This window comes from Frieseomelitta varia, unplaced genomic scaffold, assembly GCF_011392965.1.
Source record: "Frieseomelitta varia isolate USP_RPSP 00005682 unplaced genomic scaffold, Fvar_1.2 scaffold_251, whole genome shotgun sequence".
NCBI classification, from domain to species: domain Eukaryota; kingdom Metazoa; phylum Arthropoda; class Insecta; order Hymenoptera; family Apidae; genus Frieseomelitta; species Frieseomelitta varia.
This window is the reverse complement of record NW_025109981.1, coordinates 281,832-306,049: the sequence shown is the minus strand read 5'-3', so window position 1 is coordinate 306,049 and position 24,218 is coordinate 281,832. Positions and strand designations below refer to the sequence as shown.

The window sequence follows — 24,218 nt, the reverse complement described above, 5'->3', positions numbered from 1 at the left end:
TGACATTGCAAAATAAATGGCTCTGATATATCATAAATTTATTTCTATTATGGTAGTTGGTGCTATAATGAAACATGTGTTACGTGTTCCATGTAAGAACCTAAGTTTCAATATTGTTAGATACACTGTTTTTTGTTTCGTGAAATTCAATATACAAATTGTTCAGTCATATTCTTACGAGAATATGTACGTATTTCTACAATTGAATCGATTGAAAGTACACAATGTAACTGTTTTTTAACACTATATGTGTATGTCTTATCACACTACAAGAATATCTCCAACGATGTAAATTGTAAATGAATGCGCGATTTTGTATCATCTTATAAGAATATCTTCAACGATATAAATGAGTTCAAGTTATTGTTTGAAAGAAGTTGCAAATAACAATCAATACAATGTACCTTATAAATGTAATTACGCTGTAGACAAACGAAAAACTGTTTGTCCCACTTTGACCGTCTCTCTCTAGATCTCTATTATCGGCTATTAACAAATGTACAAAAATCTATTAAACTTCAGTGTTACACACACGTCGTATATCGCATAAGTATTCTATGTTTACATTTACTTAGTGAATACCACTCTATCTGTTTACAGTAATAACAATAGTGGTAGTAATACAGCAATAGTAGTAGTAGTTGAAGTAGTAGTAGTAGTAGTAGTAGTAGTAGTAGTAGTAGTAGCAGCAGCAGCAGCAGCAGCAGCAACAATAGTAGTAATACTAATAGCCGTAGTGGTAGAAACAGTAATAGTAGATGTACACAATGATACGTAGAAGTAGTAATAATAGTACTATTACTTTTATTTTCTTTCTCCACCAAATCGTAGATATAAAAAAAATTCGAATTTGATGTGAAATTTTCATGGAAATTAAGCAGATAGAAAGTTTGAAAGTTTGTTACTAATGATAGATTAGACGAGTATCGGGAGTGAGACGTTCAGTTCAATTCAATTCATTCAAAATTTAATTGAAAGGTAGCAACGCAGTTGCAAAGTGCCGGAAACGATTTCTAATACATGTATGTACACATCACTCATTAATGAGAGAAGTTATTTGCACCTGTTCTACAAAAGAATCACAATTTCTTTATCAAATGCAGGCAATTGCAATTTCATCTATATGATTAATCATTGAAATATGAAATTTGATTTGACAATAATATAAATAATAATTTAGTGTGCGTGTGCATATGTGTGAGTGAATGTAGGCGCGCATATATATGTCTAATGTCAGAGTCGGGTAGATAAAAATTCACCAATTATTCGTTATAATGGTACAAATCAGCGACGTAAGATCAATATTTCCTCATACTCGGCATAGATGATTTATATGGATCGAAACGATCGTACGAGGGTGCTGTTCCAGGTGCTGTCAATCCTATAGATTGAATAGGACTGCTTTGATACGTTGGTGGTACTGGATGCCGTAATGTATTTCCAATGCTACTCGAGTTGTTCCATCTGAAATCGTGTTGCTTGTTATTAGATCCATTTTTATTCGAGAATCATCAGGGAATTTATTGAAAAGAAAGAGTAATGGATTCAACTTATTACCTGTTCAAATTATCGGAGGATCTAGAGCTCCAACTAGATGGTTCATTTCGAGGATCTCGAGTTCCACTACTCGGTACGGAATTAAATGATTTTGTAGATGGAGGTCCAGAATGCCAGCTGCTAGTTGTTCTATTGCTTTCAACGTACCGACTGTCACCTACGTTACATAGAACAAGTATCAAGTTTTAATTCAATTTCAACTTTTTGAAATCGTTCAAATCATTTCGTTATACTAACGTGGTGTGCTAGAAGCTGTAGCTGTTTTGAAGCTGTCGCTGTATCGTGTGTGACTATCCCTAGAACTTCTATGGGTGTCCGTTTCAGAACGTCTAATATCACGGTCACGTGTATAAGTTGTACTTGCACGTTCATATCTGTACAAAAATATTCCCATAATTTAGAAACGCTCTCTCTCTCCCGTTCTACCTTCTCCCCTCTATCTATATAACTATTTCTACTTTACCTTTCCTTAACTTGTCGGGGATCGATAGATGTTGCTGTCGTGCTAAGAGTTTCTCGGCGAACGATTACTTCCCTTCCCCGAGATACATCAGAAAAACTATCGGGACGGCTGCTGCGAGAAGTAAACTCGCTGCTGCGTTTGAATTCCTTCTTTAACCCTAAATCTTGCGCAGATCTGCAATTTGTTTTGCGATTCTTTAATATTTCTGCCGTTTCTATCTTTTTCGTATAAGAGAAGGAGAAATATGGGGAGTGTGTCTTACCTACTAGATTCGTAGCGGGTAGGTGGCGACGCGTCCAATCGTCTATCCGATACACGATCTAAAATTTCACCGCGACGATCGCTCACACGTTCCGGAATGTGCTTTCGACTGTGTTCAGTGGCCATACGTTTCCTATCTGGTTCAACATACATGTCTCTGGGATCTCTTCTGTCGCTAGAGCATCTCTTAATAGACGGCGGGGGCGGAGCACGTCTGCTCTCTTCTAATCGCATCTGCTGCCTTTTTAATTCCAATCTTTCTCGCTCTAACTTCTCCCGTTCCAGCTTCTGACGTTCCCGTTCAAGTCGAAGCAACTCAGCTTTCTCCTGCTCGATTCTTTCTCGTTCTCTTCGCAACTTCTCTCGTTCCCTTTCCAGCCGCGCAGCCTCTTCTCTTTGCCTACGTTCTACTTCTCGTTGCCGCTCCATATCCTCTCTTCTTCTTCGTTCCTCTTCACGAAGCATTCTCTCTCTTTCCCGCAGCCTTTGCCTTTCCCGTTCCTCCTGAAAATATGCATTCTTGCTTTCTCTCCTTCTCTCCCCCGCTTCGTAATCGACCTTTCAATGATTAAATCGTTAATATGGACTATTACCCTGATCTTCGCAAACGTCAGCACGTCGTCGCGTCTACGCCGTTCGCGACTGCGAGATCGAGTGTGAGATCGGTGATGGTCCCATGAACGAATTCTCTTCTCGTCGCGTCTTCCTCTTTCGCTCTCGGGCTTCTTGCTGGTGGACTTAGTTGATCGGGAATCGGCATCCTTCGATACTTCATCTTTCTTCTCTTGTATATCTGCCTTTTTACTATCGATGTTCTCGTTGCTTTTCTCATCCGACTTTTTCACTGTTACAGTACATTTAAACACTCCTTTTACAGCACATATAATGATCGGTTTTATAAAAATTATCTATTCGAAAATCACTCACTTGCTTCCGATCCTTTGTCCTCTGTATCTTTCTTAGTTTCCTTATCCTTCCGATCACTGATCTCGTGGTTATCCTTTATCTTTTCCTTCTCTTCTTTCTTTTCGGATTTCCCGTTCGTGGTATCCCGTTTACGCATGTGACTTTGTTGAGTGTCACCTTTCGCCTTTAAACACAAATGAGAGCGTATCAACTGAAAGCTCTAGAAGGACAGGAATATTTCTTTACTTTTTTGTTTTCTTATTTTCATCTACCTTTTCTACAGAAATCACACGTCCGTGAAGTTCAGTTCTATGCAGATGTTGTATACATTTTGCTGCATCTTCGCTTGTAGACATGGTCACGTATCCGTAACATCTTGCTCCGGGCGTTCTTGCATTTGTAACCACTTTCGCACCTATCACTTTCCCATATTTCGAAAATATTTGTTTCAAATCTGTCGCACGAGTACTCGATGACAATCCGGACACCCACAAGTTTCTGCTGCTCGCATTAACAGGACTGATTTGTGAAGTCTTTTTATCTACAGAACGAATGAAATAATTTCAAAAGGTAAAAAAAAAAAGAAAAAGAACCGAGGATCTACGTAAGTATCTAAAGCATGCTACGTGGTTAATAATTTAAAATTGGTAATCAACTAAAATCAGGAAAAACAAGATTAAAGAATAATTGTTTCAATTACCTTTATCGTCCCTTTTTTGACTCTTGTTGCTAGACTCCACGCTGAAAACAATTATTACATTTCATTACATCTGGCGATCATTCGAACCATCCTTATTACAAGGATAACATTTTAGAAATAGTGACTCTGTTTCGTTTTTTTTTTCTTTTCGAGGCTTAATTAGATACCTCTGTAACTATGTTAAGCATATAAATTTGGCTAGCAACTTTTGTTTTTACAATGACATCGTTATCATCATGCCCATCGTCGTCGTTATCGTAATTATTATTATTATTATCACCAACATCATCGTGAGCACCATTATCGATGTTAAAAATGATAACAACAACAGCAACAACAACAATAATGGAAACAACAGTAATAGCGGGAATAATCAGATATTCGTTTTGCTGTACATTCGTTTTCGTACATCGTTGCGATACAATTTGTTCGATAAAACCCAGTTTAACAAAATTACTATGTTTTCATTGTGGTAGTATCCAGTTTTTTTCATCATTCGTGAGTAACGAAAGTATGTCCGTGCTGTAAATATATTTGTATACTGCGTATCCCTCTTACATATGCTTTCCAAAAATGGAGCATCTCCTTCGTAGTTCTTCCGGGTAGGCTTGGCGCTTCATTGCAACTTGCAACTTGCAACAAGTATCGACACGTAACACACACGTAATATATAGTAGCAGTATTTTTCTTCTGTGAATGATATGATTGCTTGATGTCGCGTTAAGGCATAAGCGGGATCTGTCGATTGTATGATCTATCTCAAGATGCTAATATATCCTGCTACCATGCTCGACGAAACTGCTGTTTGTTTAAATATAAACGAATATCTTCATCAGAGAGGGAAGAGGTAGCATATGAAATCGTTTTCATTGGTAATTTGTAGAGCGTGTAACGCACCATCGAAAAATATTCGTTTATGAACAGGAGCGGTTTACATTAGGACTTGATTTGGTTTAAGTTTGCTAGCCAATTTCTCGATTTCTTAACATACTTTCCAGAGTTAAGGATTACAGCCTAAACATACGAGATCGGAAAATAACTTCGTATGCGATTGAAAAAAAGGGAATAAAGTAATCTTGTGTGCGACTGTGACGAATAATTCGGCTTGGAAGTCCATCGTTCGACAGTATTTTATCCTGATGGTACTTTATGCGGCGGAAGAGCATCGCTAGCATAGAGTTGTGTGACATTTCGTTGTCGTACCACTGTGAACCGTTTAGCAATGAGAGACCAACCTCTTGCTTCCGTCTCCACCACCGTCCTGCTTGCTCTTCGTCCCGACGTTTCCACCTGATGTTGTCCCTTCCTTGTTGTTGGCACCGGCTTCTGCTCTACTGCTCCCTTTAGAGTCTCCCTTCTTGCTTTCTTCCACTTTCTTCTTCTCTCCACCATCTGCAGAGACAATCAAGGTAGCATAGTCACTTTCTGCGAAGCCAGATTTCTTCTCCCTCCCTAACACTCCAGCTGCTTAGTGGCCTGTTATTTCCTGCATGGAATTTTTGTCGAGCCACTAACAAATTGCGGAGCAAATTATGATGACGATCGCATGATTGCAATATCACAAATTCGCTCTTCAATGGTACAATCCATAGCGACCCTACTTTTATCTTTGGTTTCTTTTTTGGATTTTCTAATAACCTAAAGTTACCCTTTTACCTTCATATGAAACAGACTCTGAACCAAAGCCTAAATTGAAAGAAAAATTAAGGAGAAATCTAAGAGGTAATGCGGAAGGTGAGGTGAAAGAGAAAAGGATGGAAATGGGAAAGAAAAAAAAAAGAAAGAGCTGAAAATGTTGAAAAAGGAGCACAGGTGCGTATGCGTTGAAACAATAGCTACGATCTCCGCGATAGCAAAATATCTGCACATTAAAATAATATGCGACAATTTTAAGTCGATAATTTGAAGGTATTGATTTTTTTCGGCGTGATAAGTAACGATGCATCATCAACCGTAAACAGGGAAGAGTTTTGGCTTGACATACACTTGAGTCTTCTTGTATCCACACATTTCGGAGACCAAACGATCCAACGATGCTCTATGTGGTTAGGTAGAATTAAATGTAACTTTATATCAAACTCTAGCGTTAACTAACTTATAAACTAGCACTTATGGGATAAACTTGTAATATCAATATAAACTCTGCTGGTATTAAACTGCGCGACGAACGCCGACGAATGTATGTTTCATTTCAGTTGAAACCTTGTAGATCATTGTGCCATAATACATTGCAGCTACATTACTGCATGTCCACATGACAAAAAGGGGTGCGCATCCATTCCTGCATGTGTGCTTGTTTGCAAATATGGAGCTCGAAGATCAGACGTAAAATGAAGTATGAAGTGTAAATTTGTTGACAAATCCAACGCACTCCTAATTCTGGATAGATGAGGGTTTACACGTAGATAAGCATGTCCCTTGGTCTTGATGCCAAATATTTAAGTAACTTACTTGTGATCATCAACAATAGTAGTGCTATATTTACTCCTTGAAATCTTATACTATGTATACATACATACATACACACGTAGATAGATGTGTGCCTATGTATGTATGTATATACATATATACATATATATACGTGCAAGTTAATACACAACAAAACTTACCCTTATGCCTCTCGTGAGATTCTGTCTGAAACATACAAAGTAAAGATGATGATAACTTCCATTTATTCTTTCCTCCGTTTCTTTTTTTAATGCTAAAGATATAATTGAATTAAATTTATTACCTCCTCCGCGAGGAGATTTTCTTCATCTTCCCCGATAGTTAGATTGATGGAATCTTCGTTGTCGATACCATTGGCCTCAACAGTCAAAATTAAATTAGCTGTCGTTTGATTTGCTACGATAGCTATGTCAGATTCTACTTTTTTATCAGCAGCCTGCGTGTTTTCAGATGTATTTTTATTCGAATGATTCTTAAGTTCTTGCTTGTATTCCATTTCTTTATTAGCATTATTTTCATTTTGGGATTCCTAAAATAATACTCCGTTTATTTTATGATCTTCATACACATAGGCTTTTATAACTTGTAACAAATATATTCATTACACTTACTTCTGTCCTGGACAATATATCCTCTTCCATGTTAGACTTCGCCTCAGCTTTCATTTTTACTTCACTATTATCTGATATTTCCATACTTTCTTCCTTCTGATTTTCTACTGCCTCAACAGATTCATCTTGATTTGTTGTACCTGTTACTGAAACCCAAAATACATGTAACTTAAATGAACAACATTAAATTCAGTCAACGTGTATATATTATTGTAAATCAAATCAAAATAACGCACCACTGTTTTTCCTTGGACTGACTTTGCATAATCCACCACACGGCACAATCAAATATTCATCTGGATCTTGACCGTCCTCTGTTATAGCCTTTATGCATCAAAATAATGAAGAAATTACCTTAATTATAATAACAATAATGAAAAGTTTCTGGATTAGAGATGGTGTTTTTATTAGCTAAATGCAATCAGAAAGAAAAAAAAACTTATTCTTCAAAGGCTTGCAATTGCTTATTAAGAAAAAATGCTTCTTTGCAATCATGTGCATAGATTACTATTGAAATAAGCTACCGACGATACGAAGAGGGTTAAAATGGCGATGAAGTGTTAACGAGTAGCGCCAAGTATTTCAATGAAAAAAAAAAAAAAAAAAAAGAAAACAATATAAGGAGTAGAACAATTTACTTTGGACAGACGCTCGAGGAGTGCTGCTTTATTGCCAGTTTTGTCCAATCCACGACGCTCGAGTTCCGTTTTCAAATCTATAACTCGCAGTTCCGTGAGCTTTTTCCCTTCCACATCGGCCATTATTCTCATACAAATATGTTCGACACAAGGCACGCTTAACGCTTTCGACTTTTATTGTTCACGAACGTACAGTCTTACAAGCAAATCGTCATGCATGAAATCCAACGAGGCAACAGAATTCTAACGGACAAGAAGAACAGTTGAACGGTATCTCAAAATCGCGAACGAGATGTTATAACAACACACTTCGATGCGGACTACCCATCGTCGTCGCCATTTAACGGAAATGACCGGAAGTAATTCCCCGATCAAGCGAATAGAATAGCCAATCTGAAAGATCGAGAAAGCGTTTCGCCAAATTATCACCAGACTATATTTAAAAGAATATCCTCGCCTTAATTCAAGCTTTAAGTTCAGAATTTTACGAAACAGATGGCAAAATTTGCCATTAACTCACGTTTAAGAGACTGACGATACTTCTGAGCGAACTAAACGATAACAAAAACATCGGTCTACCAATTGAAATACTTTCGACGCTAGTTAAAATATTAAAAACAAAAAATACTGCGAATTACATGTAATTTACATACATACGTATAAAGCGAGATTGAATTATATTGTAATTGAAATATTAAAAATTTAATAGCTATTTGCAACAAACATCTAGAATCTGTTACAATTTTCACGGTCTTGAAGCTAGTTGTGTCACACGCTCTTTGTCAGCTTTGTTATCTTTAATCAAAGATACGTGTGTAATGTATCGATTTGCGTGACGCATGTAAGGTGAATACGCTCGCTCGAAGATATATATGCAAAGAAATATAAACTTCATTATTTACACCGATCCGTCGCGATGCCTGTAAGTAAAATGTTTGGTATAATGTCGAACATTGTAACGCCGTTGGTAGAACATTTTTCATAACCTTCTCGGATCTCCGAATTTACATTTCCTGCGTGTTAAATTTATTGCAAGGACTTCTTAATTTTTCTTCCTATTTCTTTTTATTCTAGGCGTATCATTCAAGCTTCGTCGAGAACAATGGAAACGTCGGAAATATGGCACTTCTGCCAATTAGAACTCATTTTAGGGGTCCTGCGCCACCCTTGAACAATAAAGATCTAGATATAATTGATGAAGCATTATATTTCTTTAAAGCGAATGTGTTTTTTAGGACGTATGAAATTAAGGTATTAATTTTACATTCAGTTGCAAAGAAATCAACGTCAAACATCAAGTAATCAAGTGTCATTTTAGAGTGAAGCAGACAGGGTTTTAATTTATATCACGCTGTACATAACGGAATGCTTGAAAAGATTGCAGAAATGTGCAACTCAGGCTCAAGCAACAAATGAAATGTATTCTCTTGCTATTTCGAAATTTGACATTCCTGGTGATTCTGGTTTTCCTTTAAATTCTGTATACGCGAAACCAAGTAATCCTGTGGAAGCAGGTAATATAATTTTTCTACTCTAATGAAATTTTCAGGTAAAAAGAAACCCTTTTATTTTTTTTTCATGTCCATAGATACTATGAGGCAATATTTGCAACAAATGAGACAAGAAACAGGCGTTAGACTTGTAGAGAAAGTATATGGTGAAGATGGTAAACCGAGTAAATGGTGGCTATGTTTTGCAAAGAAAAAATTCATGGATAAATCGTTATCTGGCCCTGGACAATGAAATATATATTTTTTAACGCTATTTTTAAAAATACGCATAATGGATAAACACAGAAATTTATTGTACAGGATTACAGGAGTTCTAATATTCCTTGAAATTAGAAAGACGAAAAATTGGTAAATTCGAGAATATTGTAATAATAGAAATTTATAAGTTAATAAACGCATTATAGACTCATGCATGTAATCATTCATTATAGGATAGGATAGACATGATATCATATGGGACTTCCTATCTGATTTTGAACTTTGGAAATAGTTCAATGTTTCTTATGCCCTAATCTAATAGTTAACACATCTTATAAATAAGAAACAATATTATGCGACAAGGAAAGAAGTTAATGTCAGTTTTATTGTGATAATGTTTCAGTATTCCACGAATTGAACAATTTTTATTTAAAAAAAAGCTAATTAGGATTTGTGAATCTTAATAACTTTCTTCCTATATAAAGATTTATAAGTTGTACTCAATAAATCAAAATACTTGTTCAAATGGTATTTAATTCCTCGTAAATTATTTGTAAATAGAATTAGAAGATTGAATTATTTATTGTACGACCTTGTGGGGCGTATTTATTTATATATTTACAACACCTTTGCTATTGAAGAAAACTGTGAGCATGACGAGGATCACTGTCCACTGGGACACGACCGTCTTTAAAGCGTTTAAACCACTCCTTTATCTGCGTTCACTTTTCGAATCATACGAATTCGTGTGACCAAGTTTTTGGCAAAACTTGATGCAAATTCTTTGCTTGACTCGTTCAGTCATTAAGTAATGCGACGCTCGGAGAATTTGGGACACCCGTATATCCCACTTTTATTACACACCATCTATGCGATGAATTTCTGTATGATTTATATTTCCGTTTCACCGATTTATGAACTTTTGTTCGTACGTGACACACATAGAGATTATCTCGTTTGCAATTAAAAAAAAAAAGGGTGATTAATTAGGAAAGAAACATTTATTTCGTACAAGATATACCATAATATTGATACAAATATTTTTAATATATCAATGAAATGATGTATCGTGTACATGTGAAGATTATTATTGAGGACAATTAAAAAATTTACCGCTTCCTGCGAAGCGACAAGGAATTTCTTCTCAACCATGCTGCACGACGAGAACCGCCGATAGTTTGTGAATAACGATGTCCTTTGCCTAAACCTCTCGAACTTCTGCCAGCTGATGTTTTTCCACGTAGTTCACGATGTTTATGTACCGCATTACATACCCAATTAACTTTTGGATCATTACGAATTGCCTGAAATAGTCACAATATTAATAATACATTTTTTGCAATCGTGTTGTAAAATTTTCATTACTTTTATTATTTATTCAGACATCCAAGGAAGATAAAAAATCACAGTAGTTCAATAGTATATAATAATATCATCATATGTTTAAAAAGTGCTTGTATAAACCATTAAATTATTATAAAAATTACCTTATGTGCTGGATCAATCAAAATAACTTCATAATATTTATATGAAGAGTCCTGTGCTACCCAATAACTGTTCAAAACTCGTAAACCTCCACAACGGCGACCAACACGTTCCTGAAGATAATTAAATTATAAGATACTGTTTGTTAATAATCAAAGAGCAAAAACAGAAGAGCAAAATTTATTCTCTATACATTAGATATTCTAATTGTCATGAACTTACTTCTGCAACCGACTGTAACTTTCTAGTGGGTTTTAACTGATTAACACCATGACTTTTTGGCTTTCCGTAAGTTGCACCTTTGGGAACAGGGCGTTTGCGACCACCTCTCCTTACACGAATTCTAAATATGACAAAACCTGCACATTGAAAGCAAAAGTCTTATATAACATTAGATAAAATTCTGTGCAATTTAAATTAAAAAGAAAAAACAGTGTCAGTACATATATATATCACCATGTAATCGTAAGAGTGGTGCATGAAGTCTCATCATATTTTTACATATTTTTCAAATTTCTGATATTATACGAACTTTACACATAAAAATAATAATAAGAGAAAAAGAAGATAATAAGAATTGAAACTAATATTATACAATTAAAGTACATTAATCTCTACTTAGTTTGATCTGAAAATGCTAAAATTTAGCAAAGTTTCAGTCATTTTATATAGCCTACTAAGAAACTGTAATTTATACCTTGCTTAGCTTTGTAACCTAAACGACGTGCTTTATCGGGTCTAGATGGTCGCGGGGCACGATGCATTTTAGTCAACTGACGATACTGCCAACATCTGACGCGAAGCAAGAAGCGAAGAACATCGCTTTGCTTCTTGCGATAAAGCTCCTGCATATATTTATATGCACCCATTGTGGATTCCTGAAAAAAGTCGGAACTAATTTAATGAATAATGAATGAATTAAACAGAAAATATTGCCAGTTCTTTTAAAATTTTCCACATGAAAGAAAACGTGCAAAAAATACAGTATATAAAGAGGTTATTTTCTTTGACACAGCAAATGACACATTTTCACGAAAATGATGAATAAAATCAGAAGAACATTTTGTTAGAGCACGCTCGATAATAAATTTCTTTAACGAACGATTCAGAAATACACGTGGATTCCTGAGATATAACGTGATTTTAAACACGTAGCACTCACCCCGGATAATTGAAAGAGAAGGAAAGGAATCCAATCTTTTACAGAGTACCGATCGTTTTCTGCCTCAAGTATTGAAGATCGCAAACTCGATGATCTCAAGCGTGAGTAACAGCGACATCTGTGGAAAAATAAAAGCAACACATTTGTTTCTATATCACCAATAAGGTGAAAAAAAAAGAAACAAAACGGAAATACATATATATAGTTATCGAACTATACAGTACAAGAAAAAAAAATTGATAATTAATACACAAATTGATTTATAATATTACGAATTTAAATTGCGAAGTTTAAAGCGATTCTAACATGTACACAAACTTAGTAAGGTAAAAGTAGTAAACGAATAAAGTTTAGATTTCGTGAATGACAAATTTCAGAAAATATTTTCCTTTCTTTCTTTTTTCTTTTTTAGATTTCTCTCTTTTCATTGAGATGATATTTTTATATTAAGTGCTAAGTTAACTCGTTCAAAGTTTAAAAGGACAAAAGGCATTTAATTTTCGGCTCAATGGTCAATCGAAAGTTCGAAAAGCCACGATGGAAAGTCGAAAGGAGGGAATGCTCAACGACACGAAGAAAATGCAGAATCATTGATGAAAATATTAGACGGGACAGGTAGTTCTATTATCGAGCGACCTGGTGACCTCTCGTCGAGGAATTGATTATTTCAGGAGAAGTAGCACGAATAAGCGGTAGTTAAGGAGACGTAGTCCGCGATGGAGAGTCGCTCGGATAGTATAAAGGATCCGATTTATTATCCATCGATGCAAGAGGTCGCAGAGGGAAACGAAACGGTGGCGGAGATCGAAACCGAGAAAAGGAGCAGAAGCTCCGCTGGCAGCCAAGAGCTTGGCTTGGAGGATGGCAACGCGTTGAAAGTGCCGCGCAAATTCATCGCGAACTGGCGACAAGCTTGTGATCGTACACGCGACAGAACGAAAGATTTATTGAAGAGATGGCGAACCGTTTCGGCTAACGTCGATGAAATCGTTAGTGATCCAGCTTCCAATAAACAATTGGAACATCCCGGTTGGAGCGTACATGTTTGGAGTAAGATCTTGCAATATTCACTCACAAAGCTTGAAACGTTACACATAATGATGGACCTTGAAATAGAACAGATTCAAATGGATAAGAGATTATTTTTATTATGTGTACTACATGTTACAAGTATTCACATGCATTAAAATGCGCATTATTGTCATATTATTATTACCGGACATTAATCAAATATTCTTCTTTCCCTTTTTTTTCTTCTTTTTTCCTTATTTGTTTCTCCGTTGTATTTTCCAAAACAGCAACTTGGGTCAGTCGATATCCGAGCAACGAGAATCTAATCGCTATAGAAGAAGCGAAGAAGGGAGGAAAGTTGAAGGATCTGGCGCCCATTCAGCGCGATAAGTTCTCACACTTTTTCACTTATCTCTTGGACCACGATAGAGACGGTTTTATTAATCGAAAAGATTTCCGAATGTTTTCAGAGGTACATGTATCAACTGGTAGACCAGCATTATTGTCGAAAATGTTTGTATTAATATTTCCATCACTTAGCGGCTCAGAAGATTCGCGGACTGGTCGTGGAACGGACCCGAATACTTGCGATTGATAGAGGCCGAGCAAGGGCTGGCGGACTTAATATTTCTACAGAAGAAGCAAGAAGGTGACCGAGAAAAGAGCATTAGTCTGGAAGAATGGTTGTGTTGGTGGGCGCGTGTCGTTGCACCAGCCGGAGGCGCGTCTTACAACGACATTCCGTTCTGGTTGAAAATCTTGCCACGGATACTTTTCCTCGCTATCAATAGCGCCGTGAACGGAGTGATTTCGAAAAATGAGCTTGGATCGTTTTATGGATCAGTCGTCGGCCTAGATTCTGACAGAATCTCCAAATGTCTGGATGTAGCATATAATTCTTTGACATCGGTAATGAAGCTAGAAAAGAATATGGTTGATGTTATTATAAGATTAGATACGCAAAACTAAAGATCGAGAATTGAATGGTCGGAGATAATAGTAGTAAAATGAAAGACAAGGTAAGTATCAGAACGATTAATTTTTGCATTTTCTTCAGAACGGGGACCATCGTCTCGGTTGGCCACAGTATCAGCTCGTATTCGCCAACTTTTTATTCGGTCGCGGTCCATTCGGGCCAGGAGAACATTTTCTCGGTATTCCTGACGCCTGTTTGATACGGGGCAATAACGTGTCATTCCCAATCGATTATTCCGCGATGAACACGCCAAAAGATAAATTGGAAGTGTACAGGCCGCATTGCAGAAGTGCTCGACGTAGCGTGGTAGTTTGAAGTAATATAGGTAAAATAGCCACGATAGAAGTGGTACTGAGTACGGACAAACATCAGTGACTTGTTCCAACGAGGATCAGTCAGACATCGGTTAGAAAACCATGTTTATGTAAAAATATATTATTATATTCAGAGCAGTTAACATTTTATATTATATGACGATGTATTTGACAATCGTTTTCATTTATTTCTTGAACTATGTGCGAGCATATCATTGAAACGTTAATAAAATATGTGAAATTTGTTGTGAATGTGAAATATATGTAATTATGTAAAGAGAATAATGATGAATTAGACGTGAATAGATTTTGCATATTGATAGAAATGAAACGCAACAACGCGACGCAATGCAATACGGATATATCCGATCCGATGAGTAAATGCAGCGTTTATGAAAGTTACTCGAATCAAATATTCTATTTCTTGTACTTTCTCCTAGACGGTTTTCGCCCATACAGCTACCACGAACGACTCGATATCACACTCGTTGGTTCCTCTTTGAATACGAAAGAAGCCATTCTCACCCCATTGGTGACCCCAAGAGTTAGCTACCAGCTGGAAGAAAAAATTCAATTTATTATTACTATTATTACTAGAGTTATTGTTATATATTAATTATATATTATATAATTATATTTACTGGATAGACCAGTCTATATATTTAATAATTATTGATTTAATTAACTTTAATTCTATAATAATCGTATAACTTATGTACAAAAGATGAGGAAAATATTAACACAAGAATACTATTCCTGCCTTTCCTCATCCCTCATACGTTAAATTTTACAAAATTAAGTTTTTCGATACTTAGTTTACATAGATTAATTATATATAGGTTTTTTTTATAGAAGATATTTTTTGATTAATCAATCAAAAAATGTATAATCTCATTTAAAAAGAGATAAATTTCTGAAACTCCTTCACCTACAAAAAGATCATTACTGCAGTATTATAGCTTTTTGTACTGAATAACTTTTCTTGACAAAGTTTCTTTATATCCCCCAAAATAAAAAAGATATTTGAGGTGGTCTTACTGGCTACATTATTATTCAATTCCATTCATTAATATGCAATCGTGAATTATTTCGACATAAATAAAAGATCTTCAGACAGGCATTACCCAATATTTGGTCGGCGAGCCACGACGATGGTATATAGATGTGTCTTCTCCCCATCCAATAATCCTAACTGAATGATAACCGAATTGATAAGCTTCAGTGGACGGCGTATGTTCATATATTCCCGATTCATAAGAGAAAAAGTCTTGGTGGACTTTCATGGTGGCTGAAAGTATGGTAATTATTAAATTTCACTGACCTCGTAAATGTTTGCTAGCTAAAGAAAAAATGTAGGGTAAAAAAAAAGGATAATTTACCTTGCACTGGTCCCGATGTTAAAATCTCGTACATGATGTCGGTCTCGTTACCTAGTCGATAAGCTGGCCCAACTTTGTATAATTCTATCCGAAGCGGATTTGTCGGAGGACGACATCCAGCTGTCTTCAAATCTGTTCTTTTTCGCAGTTTGCATTGTACGTTCGCGCCTTTCCATGGGTAGCAATCTTCGTCGACCAGGCTGAAAAGAATAAGAGAAAGGTAAAAATTAATTATCGAGTAGTTGTCACCGATTGTTATTCTAATTGAATTGAATAGTAGCTTGCACAATGTATTCTTGCACAATGTACATGTTACGTATGTTCTATAAAACATGTTGACATTTCATTAATAGTGCAACGAGCATTATGACATTACATTGGTAAAATTTGAAAAGAACTTGAAAATAATAAGAGTTATATAATATTTATTGCAAATATATATCTAATAAAAAATTAATATATATAGTATTTCAAATGTTAAAAATGTTTAAGTACCTTTAGATATGAAATATGTGCTTACAATAAATATTTTACTTCTTTATATATTTTCGAAATCGCTAAAAATTTTACCAATATAATCGTAACAAATAACAGTGCCAATGAAATTTCAAAATGTTTCGTATAATGCAAGTAATATCTCCATAAAGTGATTACGAATACATTCACGAACCACTGTATAAAAGAATGCTGCACGAAAAGCACAAAAATGTAGGAACGATTTAACAAAACATTACCCGAATTTCCGCATGTACAGCCAGGCTCTGTCTAAGTAGCCACCACTGCATGCTTTTTGTCCTCTGTTGTTGCACGAGAGTAAATGCTGTGCGCTGAGGAGGACGCTATCGGTTCCCTTGCTCATCACAGCAAATCTGTCTGAAGCGACACGTGCAGTAGAAACCGCCCAGGATGCGCCGCACCAACCTTGATCGTTCACGTCCGAAATCTCACGGGGCCAACGAGACCTGGCATCGAACTCTCGTGGCAGGGACTCCGAATCGTAAATCCGTCGCACGGAATGCATTCTGTAAACCTTGAAGCGATCGATGGGACGATTAATCAGAAGATTTGAATCGAAATTGCCAAGGTAAAAAAGTTGAAAATATTTACGCTTCTTACCGACTGTGATGGATTCAAGGTGCCCAAGCGTAGTTCCACGCCTTCTTTTAACGTTCTACCCCAAAATTCGGAGTAATTTCGCGCCCTCCAACCCGACGTAAAACGATTCGAGTTGATTTCATCTATTAGTTCTGGTTCTTGCAGGCATCGATTCTGTTCGCAAAGTACCTCCGCCACTCTACCCATGCCCATACATTTGCTGAAAGCGTAAGTATTGTAATTAACACAATGAAGAGCATAACTGAATCAATAACAATGAAAAACTTGGTCTCATTTTAAAGTTTAGCGAAGCCTCTGTTTTGTCTGCTTTGTGTTCATTCTTTTTCCTCAAAAATGCTTTTGAGCATCATGCAGCTGCTGAAAGAGTAAGGATACTTTTGTTCTCGAAAATTATAAAAATTCAAACATCTCTAAACTCACTGAAATATGTTTTCTATGGGCAGGTCTACCACTGTTTTGGAAATTGAAATTTTCTCTTTAATTGATGTACGATCTTTTATTGAACTATTTTATTGAACTTTGAATAGTATAAATGATAAAAATTCAAGGAATCCTAACATTTCGCCGACAGAAAGGAAATAGTACAACAAATTTTAAGAGAAATTTTAAAGGAAGGTTTAAAGGAAGAGAAGGGAAAGGAATACTTCAATCTTCAACCTTTACGAAGTATTGTTAGAAACGTTCACATTTTTACAAATTTCGAGAATAAAAGTATCTTTACCTTCCCATCAGCTACATTGTTTAAGAACATCTTTAAGAAAAATGAATTCAGGATAGTTAAATTACATAGAAGATTTATGCTTTAAAACGAGACCAAATGGACTGTTGCATAATTTTCTTCTTTACAAAGTTATAAAAATTTAAAATAACAACAATTTTTTATCGTTATTGGTTCAGGTATCTTCACAGGTAAGTAAATCTGTCGAATGTCTGTAATATAAATATACCATATGTTGCAATTGTTTTTAAGCGTTTGTCCGTGATTGTAATATTTCCCCTGGAAAAAGCATCCTGAAACAAGAATTGTCTGTGGTTGTAGTTTTGCCTTTCTGGGAACGGTTGTTAAATAGATCTTTGTCGATTACATACGTCTTGTCTCCTCTGGGGGTGGTAGAGTGACGTTAGGTTCGATTCCTTTGCAGTGGCTCCAAAAATCTGGGCAACAATCCTCTTCCCTGTATCGGTCACAAAAATCGTCACAGTAACAAACACCGTCGAGGATCGGTGTATTACATTGGTCCTCGCGACCCGAACAACAATCTGGATACAATTTAGCGCAATAAGGGCCAGGCGGTAAATCCGAAAAATCGGGTCTCCCGTTTACGGTCGACACCACCACCAGGAGAAAAACACTGCACGTGAAGGATTGCATTTTTCACGTGCCCGTTGTTTCTTGAAATCGAGTCAACGATTATACCTATAACAGTGTTGAGTCCTTTGTTTAAATAAATTTTTACCTATTTATAAATAAATAAAATGTTAGAATAAGAATGAACGAAGTTGAGGCTTTAAGCATTGAAATAAGCCTAGGTTGATTGTTGTATATGATTTTTAGAAAATGTCCTTAAAACCATTTCTTGGTTTCAAGGATATGTACTCAAGAGTTCAAGAGTTCGACTATTGATTAAAATTTGATTCATGTAAATGGAATTAACACAAACGGAGTATTACTGCAGTTAGAAAATTATTTCATAATTAAATGGAAAGTTTGAATACTTTTATTCGATTTCTAGTTTCAACGGTAGATACTTAATTATGTAAAATATAAATAGAGACCTCTCGTTCTCGTTCTTGTTCTCGTTCTTGTCTTTAATTTCGTATGCGAACCTCCGCGTCATTGGGTCAAGTCCACGAGACTTGGTAGCAATTGGCAGTGACGAACAATTGCAATGCCAATTGCACGCAAAAATCTCTGTTTGGAACCATTTCAAACATTTTCTCTTTCTTCCTCGTTAAATGTCACGCTCGTTTATTTCACGGACGGAATAGAAGTGGGTCGCGCGTTGACCGTGAAACCGTAGAACGAGAAATTTTATTTGGGCTATTTGGACGGATGCAGGTACGTGCATTTATTAGATAACGATGATACAGGCGACGATAAAACGAATCGTCAACAGTATCGACCAAGTATTTGTGAACGCTTGTTATCGAACGCATTATAATATTAATGGAATTTGTTTACCAGACTGGAACATGTTGTGTCTTATGTTTATTTCCTTTTCTACGTTGGCGGGCATATAAATAGGGAAATTTGTGTTTTCGACATTCGAGTAGACGTAAGGCCATTCAAGCAATGGACAGCTCAATCTCCAGCCGAATTTTAATCCGGATTGAAGCATTTTAAAATGACGTGGAAATCATCAAATTAAAATATATATTATCAAATTAACATTATCAAAGAAGCATGGAAGAAAATATCAATAAATCGCTTTGTAAGATTAATAGATTACTAAGTTAGTAAGTTATATTAAAGAAAAAGAAAGACGAAGAAAAATAAAAATTTGATGTAAAATATTAAAATTTATATTTTTTAGATACTATTTTATTAATTAAAATTATAGAAATATTGCTCGTGAAAAATATTTACCATTTCTTCATATTTGAAGAATTTGTATAGAATCAAATTAAAATTACGTATGGATTAAATATAGCTTAAGAAATGTAGTATTATGCAACGATGCATACAGTGATCCATGAGCAACAAATTCAAATTAAAGTTGTGTTATTGCATCGAAGTAAATCGAAAGTGTTCAAATTTCTCTATTTATATGCTCATCTACATGTCATCGTTAGCGATTATTCGAGCGTTAGAAATTTTGGTGCACAAAATCGTGCTTATAATATTTGTTGCGTTATAATAAAATCTTCAGAGATCTATTTGCATCTTGAGTTATATTTTGAGTATTTACTTGTTACAATACACGTATGTACAAGCATGTGTTGTACATATGTATGTGTAATAAATCATGCTCATTTTCACGTATGTACAAGCATGTGTCGTATATGTTGTACATATGTATGTGTAATAAATCATGCTCATTTTCCATTAGAATCATCGAAGATCTATTCATACTTTGAATTGTATTTCTAGTATTTACTAGAATAATACACATATATATTCAAGCATATATAGTTGTGTATATACATGTATATATTGTGTGCTTTTAAATTGAATAATATTTCAATGCAATATATTATAAATACATTGCATTGTACACATTGTACGTATACACATATATATATTTCTTGTTAGAAAGAACTTTCGAAGATTACTTTGAGAATTTATCTACTCTTGTATTTGAGTTCATATGTACGTATGAATCGATCGTCATTGATCTTAACCCATTTTTAATTTTACCAGACCGAGATTGATAAGTATCTGACTAAAAATAAACACGTCAAATTAAAAGCAATTCTACTTGGGTGCACATTACACATTGGGCTTTGCTTTCGAGAAGAAGTCAATTATCACATCACAGCCTTCATGATTTAATCTTGATTCAATCATGCTCGTAGACGTATAGACGCAAATGTAAATAGTCATGATCTCGTATGTATATGTATGTAAGTACGAAAATGTGTGATATGAGTGTATGGTACATTTATCGTTCAACAAACGTGACATGTGTTTCGCGTCAAACATTCTATTACTCAATGAATGCAGTCAATAGAAAACTATGCAACCTTTCACAGATGACGACGACGATGACGAGCACGTATCGACAAAAAATTTGTAGGATGATTCAAAGAAATTTTTATCAAACCTGATACGATATACACGATTCGTTCAACGCATGATTTACACCAATTTTTTAAAGTGATTCGTGATGCTGTAATTAGTTTAGTTAATTATATCATCAACGATGACATCATTGTTATCGTGTTGTAATGATTAAAACTGTTCTCTTTCCGATTGAAGATTTTATCAACTAAAGAGTAGTTATGTGACGCAAGTCGATTTTATTGAAAAGAGATTTACGATTAGACTGATTGATTACAAAACCCATATATTATTCTTAGGAAAGAATCAAACCACATGGAGTATCGTACATGTCGGAGTTATTCGATAAAGGATCGGAGAAACACGCGGAAATGACATGTCACTGCTTACTGATCTCGTCAATATAGTAGTTCAATTTTTCAATCGAAAATGGACCTCAATCGTGAAAGATTGAAAGAACAAACGATATACAATTATAGTGGCTCGTGTGCGATTGGAGGCTATTTTAAAAATGACTCGAATGACGAAAATTGAGGTCAAAGAAAGAGGTTAATGGGCAATGCATATTTTTAAGCGAATTTCAACGTTTTAGAGTGCAGAGATTCATTTATTGATAAAACGTCTTATCAATAGCAATCGTTCATTCGATATTTTCTTTATCGAATGATTGACTTTTCGTCAACACAGCTCGATCATTCTTAGAAATAATTCCTCGTGAAATATGAATCAATTCTTCCTACTGTGCCTCCGATTTCACCATTTCCTCTTTATCCGAGCATTAGCATCGCGCACATTGCGCATTTTTAAGTTAAAAATTAAAATTAAATATACCACAAGTGGTACCATGGGATCACAGATGATAATAACTTGTATATTATATTACGAAACTTTAAAGCGTTCGACTTGTACTTGTATTTCATATTCCCTCTATTTTAGTAATAAAATTATAAATCAAACTAAAAATTTCAAAATTAATCGATTGTGTTGCATGAGTATTCTAAGTTTCTTTTTTTAAATAAATATTTAAATCTTTGGAGATGTTTTAAACACAACTTCAGAAGTGATCTTTCTTTTGTCGGATTTAGTCTTCATTTGTTTTGCTTTTAGTTTATTTCGAGTACCGTTTCAACGTTTACGAATTAAAAATTTATTGATGCCAAAACTTCTTTAAATTTCTTTAAAAATAGAATAAGAAGGAAAAAAATAGAATGATAAGAATAAAATACATTTATTATATTAATATAATTAAATTAATAAAAGATTAAAAAGACGTATGGACTTTATTCTGATTAATAAAATTTAATATTAAAATGTTATGTTTATTTAAAGTCGGACATTTCGTATGTTGCAACCCAATATAAACATGATCCGTTCAAACGTTGCTAAAATTAGACGAAGTTTCCCTCTTTTTTTTTTTTTTCTTTTTCAAATTCATTTTCGTTTCTCCTCTTTCACTTTATCCTTCTCCAACCACTCTCGATCTTCAACCGTAAGAGTCTCCTCCTCTATCCCGAGTATTTTTTCTTCTTCTCCTTCTGCCTCCCCTTCTTTTTCATTTGATCTGTTTATCGCAAGACGCGCCAATGCTTATACGTGATCTTTCAAATTGTTCACGCTAAAAATAACGCGAACGTCACATTAAAGTCTACGTGCCCATTGGCCCAAATTCCGATCGTTCTCTCCACGCTATGGATTTAGGGTAATAACTGACCTTCTTGGGGGTTAGGGGCACAGACACCCGGCGTACAATTTTTGACACTCCAAAAACTTAGGATAGCTGTCAATATTAGTGTGCCTGTCTCTATTCGTATGTTTTAACATTGTTAAATAAATTATACAGAAGAACTTGTAAAAATAAAAAGAAACGTACTCGTCCCTATGTAAATTATACAACAGGACTTCTGCGACTTAAAAAAGGGAACGTGTCTCTGTGTGTCTCTATTTTCGTAGTTTAATATTGAAATAAATTATACAAACTTGTAAATATAAAGAAAGACGTATTCTTTTTTAACGATACGTGATTTCACTTCATTGAAAGAAGTACTTCTCCCCTTTATTTTCACAAGTATTCACTTAATATATAATATTTTTATATTATATTATATCACAATAACTTGTTATTGACTAGAATATTTGTTATATGTATTATTACTACAAACTGCAGATGTTGTACGCAATTTTGCATTTTTATATTTTAATAATTAAACTAATGTAATCCAGAAAAAATCATTTTATCCATTAAGTATTGCAAGAAGAATATTTTATATATTATACACGAATTCTATGCACTTTTGTACCTGAAAATTTTTCGTGAATGCATAAAAATCCGCAGTTTACTTCTTACTAAGATACTTATAATAAAATGAATGAAAAAAAGAGAACATTATTAAGAAAATTATAAGAAATTATAAAGTCATAGTTTATTACTCGGACTAGTATCTCTTGGAGGAAACTCCTACGATATTGACTCAGAAAAAGATCAATGTTATTCGATGGTGAACAGTAATTTCGGTGCACAATATCATCAACTTGTTTGAACGTCTGTACAAATGAATGTTTGCTTTTCTACCAACGAAAAAACAATTGCCCGGTTCCTTTTAAATCACTCAGGATTACTCATTCTATTTCGATGCTTATACATGCGTACAGGTATGCACGCAACATGAATGAGTAATATGTAGTGCGTGAATGAGTATCGCACAGTTTTCGTATTCGTGACAGATGTATTTGTTTAAGAACGTGCTTCGAATCGTTCTCGAGAGATCGTTACGCAACGAAAAACGTTTTACATGTTACTATATTACATATACAAAACGTTTCGTTCCACCGCCAATGAATAAAAATCGAATTGATCTATCGTGTTACAGTTTTTATTTATGACGGAGTGATTCAAGCGACACGAATTCAATTTCACACTGCTTGTTCTCGCTCGAGGGGTTCTTTCTTTTCAACGAAACGAACTGTCATTCGGGCGAGTATTTTGATTTCTGGAAAATATTTTGAGCACGAAAAATTCAAATTAACGATCTATATTTCTTTTTTATTCGCTCACTTCCACACTAATTTTTGTAGTATTTTTTGTACTTTTTGTATTTTGTCTCTGTCACTCTTATTATTACATTAATGAGAACTTATAATAAGTAAGTAATAAACAAGATAACAGAATAACGCTCATAATGAAATAATAAAATAATTACTTGTAATAAATAAAATTAAATTAAACATGATCGAAATGTCAGTGATAATGTCAACGAAAGGAAAGCCATGTTTCACTGATATTTCGGTAATTACACGATACTTTGGTGAATTAAATATTTCGTGATGGAGTGTCACTTACTCGTAGTTGAGATGTCCTAATCGCAGGCTCCGAAAGATCAGTAAACTTCTTGGACTTCCTCCTACAGAATATCAGCTATCATCTGCTTCGTGAAGCTCAGCACGTAGTGGACGCTTGTGATAGCCGGTCCTGATGCACGTTTGAAAATCTTTGGTCAATTTTTATTAGAGTTCAGTTACAGGAATTCGAGGAAGAGAAGAAAGAAGAGAAGAGAGGAAGTAAGAAAGGAGAAGAGGAGGTAAGAAAGGAAGAGAGGAAGGAAGGAAGGAAGGGAAAAAGGAAGGATGAATTGGAGGAATGAGATAAAGGAAACATAGACGACTATTCAAAGGTATTGGTTAATTTGAAGAAACAGAATGAAATTGGTTTCAATTGACTCGAGTCGAGTGAACGCGATTCATAAAGCAAGTTCAAAGTTGCGACG

The 24,218-nt window shown here is 35.0% G+C and overlaps 5 protein-coding genes across 10 annotated transcripts; 2 read left to right on the top strand and 3 right to left on the bottom strand.

The window, feature by feature from the left end:
- Positions 1–21: 21 nt before the first annotated feature.
- Positions 22–8,134, bottom strand: LOC122528542 (SAFB-like transcription modulator). Of its 4 annotated transcripts, none has more exons than XM_043653781.1 (15): positions 7,585–8,134; positions 7,183–7,270; positions 6,947–7,092; positions 6,619–6,864; positions 6,497–6,521; positions 5,123–5,279; positions 3,888–3,928; positions 3,460–3,728; positions 3,209–3,371; positions 2,875–3,149; positions 2,283–2,785; positions 2,021–2,194; positions 1,795–1,931; positions 1,558–1,714; positions 22–1,464 (listed from the first exon to the last, which is right to left on the bottom strand). In XM_043653781.1, the coding sequence occupies exons 1-15, from the start codon at positions 7,714–7,716 to the stop codon at positions 1,299–1,301; spliced, it is 2,679 nt and encodes an 892-aa protein (XP_043509716.1). In that variant the 5' UTR covers positions 7,717–8,134; the 3' UTR covers positions 22–1,298. The 4 variants fall into 4 exon arrangements, with proteins under 4 accessions (XP_043509716.1, XP_043509718.1, XP_043509717.1 ...); XM_043653783.1 differs by having other exon boundaries at positions 2,875–3,125; XM_043653782.1 differs by having other exon boundaries at positions 6,947–7,086.
- Positions 8,135–8,297: 163 nt separating this feature from the next.
- Positions 8,298–9,740, top strand: LOC122528545 (actin-related protein 2/3 complex subunit 3-like). 2 transcript variants are annotated; one of them, XR_006306598.1, is made up of 5 exons: positions 8,298–8,506; positions 8,659–8,835; positions 8,903–9,098; positions 9,173–9,443; positions 9,527–9,740. XR_006306598.1 is itself a non-coding variant. In XM_043653789.1 (4 exons), the coding sequence occupies exons 1-4, from the start codon at positions 8,501–8,503 to the stop codon at positions 9,325–9,327; spliced, it is 534 nt and encodes a 177-aa protein (XP_043509724.1). In that variant the 5' UTR covers positions 8,298–8,500; the 3' UTR covers positions 9,328–9,502. The 2 variants fall into 2 exon arrangements, 1 of the variants encoding a protein (XP_043509724.1); XM_043653789.1 differs by lacking the exon at positions 9,527–9,740 and having other exon boundaries at positions 9,173–9,502.
- Positions 9,741–10,278: 538 nt separating this feature from the next.
- Positions 10,279–12,031, bottom strand: LOC122528544 (60S ribosomal protein L15). Its single transcript, XM_043653788.1, has 5 exons — positions 11,941–12,031; positions 11,476–11,656; positions 11,001–11,137; positions 10,781–10,891; positions 10,279–10,597 (listed from the first exon to the last, which is right to left on the bottom strand). Exons 2-5 carry the CDS (start codon positions 11,645–11,647, stop codon positions 10,403–10,405), a joined length of 615 nt encoding a protein of 204 aa, XP_043509723.1. The 5' UTR covers positions 11,648–11,656; positions 11,941–12,031; the 3' UTR covers positions 10,279–10,402.
- A 429-nt stretch (positions 12,032–12,460) lies between these two features.
- LOC122528505 lies at positions 12,461–14,406 on the top strand. The gene is made up of 4 exons (XM_043653722.1): positions 12,461–12,990; positions 13,239–13,423; positions 13,492–13,860; positions 14,009–14,406. The coding sequence occupies exons 1-4, from the start codon at positions 12,657–12,659 to the stop codon at positions 14,240–14,242; spliced, it is 1,122 nt and encodes a 373-aa protein (XP_043509657.1). The 5' UTR covers positions 12,461–12,656; the 3' UTR covers positions 14,243–14,406.
- On the bottom strand, positions 14,407–24,005 carry LOC122528500 (uncharacterized peptidase C1-like protein F26E4.3). 2 transcript variants are annotated; one of them, XM_043653715.1, is made up of 8 exons: positions 23,795–24,005; positions 17,826–18,153; positions 17,684–17,747; positions 16,737–16,935; positions 16,355–16,650; positions 15,621–15,820; positions 15,366–15,529; positions 14,407–14,797 (listed from the first exon to the last, which is right to left on the bottom strand). In XM_043653715.1, the coding sequence occupies exons 2-8, from the start codon at positions 18,106–18,108 to the stop codon at positions 14,678–14,680; spliced, it is 1,326 nt and encodes a 441-aa protein (XP_043509650.1). In that variant the 5' UTR covers positions 18,109–18,153; positions 23,795–24,005; the 3' UTR covers positions 14,407–14,677. The 2 variants fall into 2 exon arrangements, with proteins under 2 accessions (XP_043509650.1, XP_043509649.1); XM_043653714.1 differs by having other exon boundaries at positions 17,826–18,129; positions 23,795–24,004.
- Between the last annotated feature and the right edge of the window lie 213 nt (positions 24,006–24,218).